At 39.0% G+C, this 13,128-nt stretch overlaps 1 protein-coding gene across 1 annotated transcript in view; it reads right to left on the minus strand.

Annotated features, from left to right (window-relative positions):
- LAMA2 (laminin subunit alpha 2) overlaps positions 1-13,128 on the minus strand; it is a 609,129-nt gene that overhangs the window by 325,001 nt on the left and 271,000 nt on the right. The window contains exon 12 of the mRNA XM_089530405.1: positions 11,916-12,089. Coding sequence (XP_089386531.1) covers positions 11,916-12,089 — 174 coding nt within the window. The remainder of the gene's footprint in view (positions 1-11,915; positions 12,090-13,128) is intronic.

Genomic DNA, 13,128 nt, shown 5'->3' on the forward strand with positions numbered 1-13,128 from the left:
AGATAGCTACAACCAAAATTGTCTCAACAAATCTCTGCATTTTGCCACTGGGGTGTATGAGGCCTTCAACTTCACATTGGATGATGTTTTGCCATCACAAAAGTAAAAGTTATATGTACTGTCAATTATAAAATGTTTCCTTTTCATGACATGTCAGTATTAAACATGGTATAGATCAAGACTAAAACAAGTCACTAATGACTAAAGACTAATGACTAAGAATAAAACTAGCTACTTCAGAGGTAAAGTCCATTCCAGGAGTATAGGTCAAACACACCAGGGAAATACAAGTGTAGTAGTTCTGTAGTACTATATGTCAGGGATGATGGGAGTTGTAGCTCTTCACCTCTGGCTCTAACTCACCACCTTGTTATGCACCGGCGCTGACCAGTTTTGGCCAGTGGTTAAAGCTTTGCTCTAAAGCAGCAGAGTTTCAGAGAATAGGCTGAAGACCCTGACAAATTCTCCAAGCCTTCTCACTCTTGCTTCCACAGAAGTCTTCACACTTCTTCAGGATCCTGCTGGCTCTTGTATCTTCACTCAAGACACCAGACAACTCAGTAGTCTTATATAAAAGATCTACTTTATTCTACTATATACAAATACTAATGCCCTCACAAATCACAATCTCTACAATCTCCAAACTACTCACAAAACTCCACAACTATCCAACAACTACCCACAAAATACATTGGCAATCATAGCAATTATTATAGCCATTGTAAAACACCACCCACTTAGCCAGTTTCCACCCAGTGGGCGTGTACATTCATTTTGATTGGTTCTCATAGTTCAACCCATAATTAATGATTTCATCATCTCACCTTGTACACTTAATGATTCTCAGGTGTTTTCAATTATACACTCTACATTTCTGTCCTTGGCATTTAGGACTGCTAATTACATTACCTTTTACACCTGTGTGGCTCCTTAATTGCTTTTGCTTAGTCATCGTGACTCTCACATACATGTTTTATTTCTATCACTGTATATCCCATGTTGCATTTTCCTTAACAATGGCGGGATACATACCGCCATATAGTACGTATACAATACGTACAAGATGGCAGCGCCCCTTCCACATGGGCGCCGCCATCTTTACGTACTGGATGCATAGCGTCCAGACGTGTCGCGGCGCCTATGATGTCGCGAGTCCGCGCCAGGCGCCTCGCGACGTCATAGAGGCGCCGCAAGAAGAAGCTCCGAAATGGAGCTTCTTTTTTGCTCCGCGCGGGAGCCGCGCGGTTTGACTGCTGCAGCTCCCGCACGGAGCAAACGGCGGCGGCGGGGAAGCGCCGCAAAGCGGCGGTTTGTATCCTGCCATTATATTCTAAAATAAGACATTTGCCTAGCCACAAAGGAATTTTGTAGTACCTTTGATACTGTGTGCAAGAAGCTGCAGCATGACTTTTCATAGAAAAAGTTGTTTCATTAGCGTTCTTGAGGCCATTGCAATCACAAGAATGGAGTTGTGCAAATGCAGCACAAAAGCAGTCTACTTCCTCAGATGCATTTCATACTTATATTTCAGACTAACATAGCTATGTCTCTGAAATTTTCCTAGGCAGACAGTTTGATACACTATGAGAAGGCCAACTTGGTTGCAGCGAGAAGAAAACATTAGTTTAACCATATTTCTATACCAAACAAAATGTGGTGTGAGATCTTTTCTTCACCAGCCTAGAATTGCTAGCTATTCTAACCTATGATATAACATATACTAAGATATAACACACTGCTCTCACAACTGTTATTTTTGCAGTGGAGCAGCAGATTAAAAAAAAAGCACTGTACCAATGGTGGGAAACTGGCTTGCCAGGATGGCTGCAGCATCAAAGTGGCATGCTCTGTTGTGTGCCTTGCACAAAGAATAGTACATTAAAGGACATTTTCTTCAGCAAGGAGTACTTTGCTATTGAAAATTGCCTTTAATACCACTAATGTTAGGCCTTCCTATAAAGTAAATAAGTACATATTTTTCCTTTAGAGTTTATACCTGTGTATAATTACAGCGCTATAGAAATAAAGTTTAATAATAATAATAATAATAATAATAATAATAATAATAATACCTCCTTCCTAATTTTGGGGTTTGCAGAATGGTCATTTTGTTTTCAGGTGGGAATAAAAGTGGTAGTGTTTTTTAGGACAAAGAAATAATATTGGGTCCTTTTGAGAAGAAAAGGAACTCTGTCAGCTATACAAAACAAATCTTCCATTTCATCAGGGCACATGTCTCCTGGACACATGAGACAATGATATCCCCTGAAATGCATTGGGCTTCCCACAAGGTCAGGAAATATCCCAGACTTTGGGGTACTTATGGGAGAAAAGCAGCATATAAATTAATAAAATAAAATAGCCCACTGCAAGAAAAGAATCCATCTGGAATAAGATTTAAACTGGCTAAAAAAACCTAGCATTTAAATTTGTTTTCAATATGCACTAAAAGAATATAGATTTTCAAAATGCTTTCTTTATTCTGTTTTTAAAGGTTTTCAATTTTTTGTTGTGCATTATTTCAGGATCTCTGGTGGAAAGAATAGCAATAACAAAATACTTTTAATTAACATATAAATAAAATAATTTCATAATACTACATGCAAAGGTGTGGAATTTATTTGAATATATAGCATAAGAGGATGGTGTGCTGCTTTTCATAGTTTCTTCTGAGTACAGTAAATGTGCTATTCTGGGAATTCTCTGTTGATTTGCCTTCCCAATGTAATGCAGGTTGCCGCTGGCTCTTCAGTATTCTTCTGGGTTGCCTTGATCTTGGATTTCTGCACATCCTCCCTCACCAATCAGCTAGCACAACATTTCATATCTGCTGAGCACCCACGGAGTTTGTTGGGCTGTTAGGAGGAGGTCATTCACTCCTGTACCATTCATCATGGATGCACTTATCTGCACTGTTTCTTAGCACATTACTTTAGGACTTCCAACAAAAAATCTTATTGGTTGCATGACATCTTACCATGTTGTTAACAGAAATTGTTGATAGCCATGTAGACCTTGAAGGCACCACCAGCTGCAACGCCTTCTCAGTTCTGAGAATTTCATGTTGTCCACACCAATTCATAGTGTTCGTTCAAGGCCATCCAAGTGGGAGGGAATACTTCTGTGTAACAATGCACTCTTGTTTTATGAGATTTGTTACTGATACTTTTGAGATTTATGGCAGCCCTGTTATAGTGTTTGCTTGGCAAGATTTATTCAGAGGAAGTTTTCCATTGCCTTCCACTCAGGCTGAGAGAGTGTGCTTTGTCCAAGGTCACCCAAAAGGTTTCCATGGCTGAGAGGGGATTTGAACCCTGGCCTCCCAGAGTCATTGTCCAGTCCTCAAACCACTGTTACCATGCTGGCTATATTATATGATATACTGTAATTACTATGAAGAATGCAGGGCTCTATGGAAATTGCAAAAAACCACCAAATATTTTAACCCAAAATAATAGTTTTCTACATTAAAGCTGGTGCTTGTTAATGAAAGATAACCCTGGACCATTCTCCCCAAAACTGACTCTCTTGAAAGATAGGTAATACAAAACTTTGGCACACTAACAGGAACAAGAGTTCATCCAGAAGATTGGTGGGAACATAATAAAGAAAGTGTAGAAGGCTCTGTGTTCATCAGCAGCTTGTAATGCACGTAGTTTGAACACTGCATCATGAGTTCACAAAGATGATATTGGAATTATTACCTTGCTACTCAGTAATCCAAGGCAATAGTGTCCCACAATGTTTACTGTTGTCACAGCTGATTAATAACCCCACTTACTCACCACATTTATGCTTTCATGATATACTGTAGTTAGCAACCCCTTGCTTTCTTTCCAGTTCTACAACCCTGGTACCAGGCTCTCCTCTTCCATACTCCTCTAAAATCAATGCCTGCACAGTGTTATACAGAAAGTCTTAATCTCTGACATCTTCAAATTAAATAAATCTCAAGTAAAGTGGCTGAGAAAGTTCTGTCATTTGATCATTTGTAGCGCTTCTGCCAGTTAGAATGAACAACAGTAAGAAAAACAGACAAAGCACTTGAAAATGATGTAACTGCTTCTTATGTATAAATGTGCATGTGTGTGTGTGTGTGTGTGTGTGAGAGAGAGAGAGAGAGAGAGAGAATGGAAGAGAAAAACTCCCTAAAACTGAACTCTCAGATTAACAGCAAGAAGATGACATATGAGATATCATGCTGAAATTGTTTGTTATAATATGTTAAGAACCATATATAGACACATAATGGACTAGCTGGTCAATTAAACTAGAAGGCATATATTACATAGTGTGTGTGTGTGTGTGCGTGCATGAGCGCGCACGCGTGCATGATATATAATATATGTCTTCTAGTTTAATTGACCAGCTACTCCTTCCTTCAATTGTTACATTCAGCAAAAAGGAATAAAGTATTTATACAGCCATGGGATTCAGTATGCTTTCTTTTTAAAAAGAGCTTTTCTTATTCAGAAGCTGATTTCGACAGAATATTCAGTGAAGAAGTGTCCACAAAGCATAGTCAAAGCAACAGCAATCTAAAAATGGTAATTTTGGTTTAAACTGTCATCTGAAAAATGTTTTTAGAAAAATATTTAAAGCAAGAATAAAAGCTTTCTAAATGGAAGGGCTGACTTAGTGTTTGACATGACTGCCTAACTTCCCACTAAGAGTGTTAAGTGCCCTTTAACTCCTTGGAGAGATTTATATTCCCAAATGTTTCATTACGTTACAGTAGAATATGTTTGGATAAGTCTATGTTGCTTCACTAATCCCTAGAACCTAATCTACAGTAGGTTACAATATTTTATTCAACGAATCCATTTAGCTTTCCCAATCATGTATGGCACTTTAGGAAAATGATGAGATGTGATGACAGGCCATGTTTTCCAGAGCTGCTCTGGTTAATGACAGTTAATTCTTTTAGAAAAGGAACACATCTGAGTAGAGGATAAACACAAAATACAACAGATGACTGGAAGACAAGACTTGCACTAACTTTTTCTACAGACTTCCCCATGCTTTCCAGACCCGAGGGGAAAGATAAAGATAGGGGAAAGCCAGTCTGTCAAAAGAGTGAAACATGGAGCCGTGCAGGTTGAATTCCCTATGCTATCCCTCCCCAATTTGAAATGTGATGAATTATTAAGCAAGCAGTTTGTTGGCCAATTGAATATTACCTGCAAAGTAATGCTCATCTCCTTGAGGCAAACGGAAAGCTGACAGAGCTGAGCCAATTAGACTGACTGTCTCCTCAATGAGTTGTGACCTATCAATGGTAATAGCTTATTATGATGATAAATGAACCCATCTCTCAAACTGAAGCAGGAGCACACACTTCAGCAGTTTCCCTGAATCATGGGGCCATTACCTCACAACTCTGGATCGACAGGAGCGACAGCAACAAGAGTGGATGGCATGCATGACTAGACATAGATGATTGTTTTACCCTGCTGAATATATTTACAGTTATTTTTGGTGAAGCATTGTTTTCTTTTCCTTTTTAATGGGCCTGCCTGAGCATTCCCTGTTTTCTCTGGTGATATCCACACTCACACATACATACACATTTCTCATGCTGTACAAACACTAAACTTATCCCATGAGACAACTGGATGGATTTCTGATTGGTATCTACATGCCTGCTCAATCTTCACTGTCTCAGAGGTACTCAGCATTCGATTACTGTAGAATATCCTCTAGCCTGACTGCAAAAAGGTTGCTTTACTTCCTTTTAATCCAATTAGCACCTTTAATTGCACTGCTGGAGATCATCTTCCTTAGGAAAAGTGAAAGGAAATTGGGGGCAAGTAGGTGGGAACTAGAACTTTCTCCATAACTTTTATAAATGTTTCAATGTGTTTTGAAGAATTTTTTTTAAAAAAATGTTTACTTGTAATTATAATTTATTTACAACAGATAAAACCAAAACCACTACCAAATGAGAAATCATTCTCTGTGTGTTTTCGTCTTTTCATGCTGTTGTTGGATGAAACTGGTGAAATAATACATCTATCAGTCTTCCCCACCTTTATGTTCTTTGTAAAATTAGGTGTCCGGAAGCCCCATGATCATATCCAGTGGCTACTTTGGGCTCTGAAGTCTGTGAGGTGATCAATACATTCCAGGTTTTAGCCTGGAACTATCCAAAGTGTGGGACCTATTTTGTAGACAGGGATCATCACTCTGGATAGATCCTAGACTGAAATCCAGAATAGATTTCACCCACTGAAACTATATCCATAAGCCACTACTATAAACATCATACAAAGTTGAACATCATACAAAAGTTAAAATATCATTAAACTGTTGATAGAACTAAAAGCAATTTAAAGCATGCCCATTAGAAAGAAAAACAACAAATGCAGGTAATACAGCACCTTATTAAAGGCCTTTTCTCCATGAGCTATCAGATATAACACAACATTCATTCACATATAGACATGTACACATAGGAGATTATCACACGGGAATAAGAAATGGGAGAAAAGCACTATGCAATCATCATTTTGTGCGATAGCAGGAAGATTTTCACATGACGTCATGCACATACCATATGTGTCCCAACATCAAAGCGTCATGCTACTCAAAAAAGTGTGAATGGTTTGCCAATAGCACTTCATTAGCGCTATTGTGAATGTGTGAAAGGCAATCATGTTTCAATAGCACCTTTGAGAATCTGTCATTAAATCTTCCAGAAATAAATGGAATCCCCCAGTCTCCCAGCATGCTGTTCGGCAGAATAACTTCCTGTGTCACAGTTGTATATCACAGGAGAGTTTCTTAGAGGCAAGAGATACCCATTTTTTCACCAATCAGGGGTTGCCCTTCTTTCAATGTGCAGAATGTAAAAACACTATTTTACCGTTTGTGAATAGTTAATGCCCCATCAATTGCCACACTGTGTGAAAGTAAGTGTTGCAATTTTGCCATTGCATTGTTCTTGCTAAATAATGTTAGAATAGCATTATTAAAGTGTAAATATCCCTCATGTGATAATTTCTATAGAACGTTTGTTCCAAAGATTATGCTTTGCCTTGAAAGACTGATCTAAAGCTTTTCCCCACCTAAACATCTGAACCAAACCTTTGGAAAGACATTGAATCTCATCAAAACTCTGTTCTACAGAAGAATTCTCTTTTTATAGAAAACAAGGAAATAGCTCCCATGAGAAATCTGAAGTTTCCACTCCTACAAAATGTCTGACATGTTCTGACAACTGCCAGTCCAAGAGTGTTATTCTGTCTGCCACCAGCTTCTTTACATTCCAGCCATCCTCATCTCATGGCAGGAGATTTCAGTACTGGGGCATGAGATAGACACAATAAAACTGAGAAATGTCCTGTTATGAACAAAGACAACGTCCCTCCTGGGGCATTCAAACATACTTATAACCACTCTTCCTAGATCAGGTCAGTCATGCTACAGAACAATGAGAAATGAGCAAATGGGGGTCTGTGAAGCCTGAGTGCTATGGCAAAGGATGGCATTTTTTTCTGGAGCAATATTGTACTACGGTGTAGCATTTTTCTTGAGCATATTGCACAAACATAAAAGAATATAGACATCTAAAACTCAAGTTAGTAAACTATAAGTGTTACATTTATTTACAAACATTTACATTTCTGTTAGACCTACAATAGATAGCATATATCTTTGAGAAAACTTGTGGCATTTGACATAATAATAGGGTTGTCTCAAGATATTTTGCTGCCTAAGGAAATGTGCTCCACTTCATTCCACATACAAAAACACACTGGATTAGCATTTGAATCTTAGTTCAGTGCTGGTAACAATATAATTTCAAGGATGCAAACCACACAGCTCTGTTATCCAATACCTTGCTACCACTCTGTATCTGCTGCCTGAAATAGCACTGGCAGACTAGCCCTACACATGATGTAAGCAGAAAATTCTTTTTTTCAAAGACTTTTGGGAAGAAAGTTTAAGGTGTGTTGTGTTGACCCAAAGTTTCAAGGGACTAGACAAATTTAAAATGATATTTTTTAACTACAGCCTTAAAATATGCTTTCACAGTAAACAAAGCCATGCTAGTTTTGACACCAGCCATTACTTGATAGTCTAAAAAGGTTTCCAACTATGATATCTTATAAGATTTATGAGTTAAAATTTGCAGATGTTTATCATTTCAAACTAACAGATGGAACACACAGAAAGAGATTTCACTGCCAGTGAATCATTAAACTTACAAAATCTACTCGTAACAATGATTTTGAGCAGCCAAAAAATGTGCTGCAGTGGTTAAATGCCAGTACTGCAGCCAAGGTTGTGAGTTCAATCCCAGGCAGGGCTCCAAGGTCCACTCAGCCTTGCATCCTTCTGTAGGTCACTAAAATGAGTATCAGCTTGTTGGGGGAATTAGCTTACACATTGTAAACCACTTAGGGAGTGCTTAAGTGCACTGATAAGCGGTATAAAATGTATGTGCTGTTGCTATTGCTTATTATGATTGATAAACAATTTCCGTGGTGTCAGGGGGGCAAGGAGGTTTTGTATGGTTGTATGAGCCTGGAGGCATCATTTGCTTGATGATGTAGGTTGTCTTGGGAATTATTTGCTTGAAAGGCACGATATACATCTTAATAAATAAAATTGCAGCAGGAAGTTATTTGAGGTTCAGCTGTATAATCAGGGTTAGAGGGTAAATTCTTGGTATTTCTCACTGTATAAGACTTGGCACCACAGGAGTCAACAACAAGGTCACTTATATTAGATACTGTTATTATATACTGAAATCCTACTCTATGTTACTTTGGGCAGCAAACCACAAAAAAAACCCACATATGCACAATTGAGATTGTTGTATATGCAGCACAGAAAGAAAAACAATTTCAAAAGACTAGTTTTAGTCAGGTTTATCTATTTAGAGAACTATTTTACTGAGTTTACAAATAATAACTTGCAATATTCCATTTCCATAGCAATACACTAAATCACCTTGGCTAAGTATGTCATCATGGCTATAATTTACATCATGCAACATGACAGTTCAGATGTACTATGGTAATTTGTGAGAGTTTTCAGTATTACTATGGTATCAAAAATTTATATGGCTCAGTTATTAAGGCAAGTACTTTCATTCATATAAAGATATGTGACACTAAACCAAAGCCCTTCCAAATTATTTGGTGTGTGTGTGGGGGTGGCTTCCATGTTCAAACAATCTGTGTACATTTTTTCTATTACTTTACTGCTTCAGAAGGAGTTGGAGGGAATATATGAAAATATATATCGTAAGTACAGATTACCTATGAGAGCAAACACAACTCTGTTCATGCTATATGGACCTGAGTCTCTATAGCAATCTACAGTTCTGAACAAGATGCTCATATACTTTGCAAAAGAAACACTTTAATCTTTACTTGCTCACTTACCTTCTGTCATACTGATATCTAACCAAGAGGGGAAAGCTAATGTAGAGAAACCTTGAGAAGGTACCTTGGTAGACTTTCAATAAACAACACAATAATCAACAAGGCAAAAAAAGAAAGAAAACTCGGGACTGCAGGCTTCTATTTTACTTGCATTCAAGGTTCCTGATAGTTTTTGTAGTATAGCCAATGATCTACATGTTCTAATGTAGCTACTATGTGCACACATATGTACCTTAATGCACACACAATGGCACTAATAGATGGTATACAGATACAGTTTTAAGACTATAATCCAAGACCCTGCTCCAAAATACAGTACCTTGACACAGGTGCCTAGGAGAGCATTGGTAAGCATACAGAAGGGCCTAGTTTTAATAGTTATATATTTGTGATATTATTTCATAAATAATAAGCAGAAATACACAACTTCACACAAAGGTTCCAAATTCATTAGCCTATTCTCATACGAGGCTATATCTGCTCAGATTACATAGTCCTCCTCAGATGTAGGTCCCCATGCATTTGGCAGACATTTTGAAGTTTCTAGAGTCTTCAAGAATTTTAAATATGGGGGAGCATTCTGCTTTTGCCTGGACACTAGAAAAGTACCTTCTACCAATTTAAAAAAATGTTCAGTTTGTTAAATGTTCAGTGTGTTAGGCAGGGTCTGATAATATCTGCTTCTCCAAATATCAATGAACAAAAACCTTTGACAATTCTGCCTAAAACTAAAGAAAATTGTAGTCCAACATCTGAAAGGCCACACTTTCCCCAACCTTGCTCTATAAGGAGAACCAAGTTATTCTGTAAATTATGTCTTTACTACTTATATATTGGGGGAGGGAAGGGAATTATATAAGTGATGGCCTAATTACCATGATTATCAGAATGTCTATGTTTTTGTGGTGCAGTATATTACAGCTATTAGCTACCTGACTTTTTGGGTCTCTTTGGAGGTATGCTGTTTAAATGATGCATGCACCCTAAGAATCCGGAAGCTGCACCAAAGCTGCTCTCCAGTGCTTAGGAATGGAGTGTGGCTTTGGCGCGACCTCTGGACTCTTAGGACCCATGCATCATTTAAATAGCATACCTCCAAAGAGACCCAAAGCAGCTTTATTTTGGCAGTCTGTAACAGGCCTTTATTTCTCTAGCTTGTAATGCTTGTAATCAGTTTAGGAGCACGTGTGCATCACACAATTTTTAACACACCCCTTCAACATCTGATCATCTACCAGCATATGTGCAGACAAAGTGAGAAAATAGCAGCTCAGTTTGAAGGTCCATCAAGTGGGATAAAACTACTTGGAGAAAAAGACCACAATCACATATGTTATTCACCCAAAAACAGATCACCAGCAATTTCATTCTAGAAATAATATTTCAAATTATAGCTGCTTGCATAACACCTGACACTAGAAGTAGCCAGGAGGCTTTGGGAGCCAGGAATGTTTGCTTAGTCTACTTACCATTTGCTTTGTGTCTCACTGGGATATTTGACATGCGCATGTCAGATGCTTTCAACAACCAATATTCTTGGCCAAACAGTTATCCAATAAATAATAATAATAATAATAATAATAATAATAAAGTTTATTTCTACCCCGCCCTTCCATAGATATGATCAGGGCGGCTTACAAATTTAAAAACAGTACAATAGAAAAGGAAAATTCAAATATAAAAGTTAAAAACATTACTACAAAATACAGGAGCAGGAGATCAATAAAACACACGTATCAAGGGCAAAGAAAAAGAAGAGCTAATTTACAGCAAACCGAGGTCAAAAGGGGAAAAAGTAAGGGGCAGGAAAAAACAGTCTAACTAAGGTGGGAAGGCCAACCGAAATAGATATGTCTTCAGATTTTTCTTGAAGATAGCTAGTGAGGCGGCGGAGCGAAGCTCTGCGGGGAGCTTATTCCAAGATGAAGGGGCAGCGATGGCAAAAGCCCTCTGAGAGGTCCGTACAAGGTTGGACCTAGGGACCTCCAACAAGTTTGTCCCGGATGTTCTCAGTGTGCGGGGCGGATTATATGGGGAGAGGCGCTCCTCCAAGTACCCTGGGCCCAAGCCATTTAGGGCTTTATAGGTCAAAACCAACACCTTGTATTGGGCTCGGAAGCGAATAGGCAGCCAGTGAAGATCTTTTAGGATAGGTGTTATATGGTCTGACCTGGAACTACCAGCGACCAGTCTGGCTGCCATATTCTGCACCAATTGCAGCTTCCGGGTTTGGTACAAGGGTTGCCCCATGTAGAGCGCGTTGCAGAAATCCAATTGAGAGGTTACCAAAGCATGTACAACAGATTCAAGGTCCTTTCGGTCCAGGTAGGGACGCAGCTGGCGTATCAGCCGAAGCTGATAACAAGCACTCCTGACCGTCGCATCCACCTGAGAAGTCAGCTGGAGCGACGAGTCAAGGAGTACACCCAAGCTGCGCACCGAGTCCTTCAGGGGGAGAAATTCCATATTTTGTTATTAATAAGTCAAAATAATACTCAGGTGAAGACCATCTGCACTTACTTTGTTTCCCAAATAAGGACTGGGTGCACTCCAGTAATAAACCTGGGGTAGAAAAGTCGTTGCAGCAGTGTTGCTGATGCTAAGCTGTTGAGGTCCATCAAAGCTGTCCTGCTGAGGAGTAACTCTAGCACGAGCAGATATATCTGTCAGGTACCAGCCATTCATTTCCCCAATCTATGATAGCAAAATAAAATTTCTGTTAATATCTAACCACTATCTAAAACCTTCATTACCTATTTCCTTCTTTTCACAGAATCACAGAATCTTAAGAGTTGGAAGAGGTTGCAAAGGTCTTCTACTCCTGCCATGAAGGAACACACAACTACAGCACCCCTAAAAATGTCCATCCAATCTCTGTTTAAAGACCTCACTGTTCTGCTGTCTTGGTTTTGGTTTTATATCATATTCATGATCTGGAAAAATTTCACAATAAAATATGAGGGTAGGGCTTGCCATGTTTTTTGTAATCTTCTCTCAAAGACAGAAAATTATCAATAAAGAAGGAAGTGGTCTTGTCGTAGAGATATCGTTACGAAACAAAGCATTATTGCAGCATCATTTTTAAGACAGCAATCCTATACACACTTACCTGGGAGCAAGCCCATTGAAATAAACGTAATATATTTCTGAGTAAACACACATAAGACTGTGTGCTAAATCATTTTCAGAAAGTTATGATCAGCTTGAAATTGGCAACATCAGGGAGGTCTTCAAAGAGTTGTTTTGTCTCATGCATTCAAACACATTTTTTTCTTATTTGAGGACAGCAGCAATAATAAATCATGGATGCAAGTGCTGTAGAACAAGCACTTTTATGATATGGAAATACTGATAAACCATAAAGACGCATATGCAACTTTGATAGATTGCACTGAATCCATTATTTACCTTAAAAAATAAGCCAGTTCAGCACGCCCGCACCATACGCAGGTGCACCATATGCGGCCTTGAGCATACACGCTCAAACCACGGGGCACACGCGGGGCGGAAGGGGCGGCGCGTCCCATTCAATTGAATGGGCGCACGCGCCCGTTGCGCCCCGCACACTCCTGCGCCGCCGCGCCCGAGCCCCATTGTTTCCAATGGGGCTCGAGCATAGGCGGAATTTGCCTTACGCGGCGGGATCTGGAACGGATCCCCCGCGTAAGGCGAGGACAGACTGTATTCAATGATATAGTCATTTTGATCTCTGCATAAAAAGATCTAAAGTAAT

Source organism: Sceloporus occidentalis, unplaced genomic scaffold (genome assembly GCF_023333645.1).
Source record: "Sceloporus occidentalis isolate IW3139 unplaced genomic scaffold, rSceOcc1.0.p SCAF_6, whole genome shotgun sequence".
Lineage (NCBI taxonomy): Eukaryota > Metazoa > Chordata > Lepidosauria > Squamata > Phrynosomatidae > Sceloporus > Sceloporus occidentalis.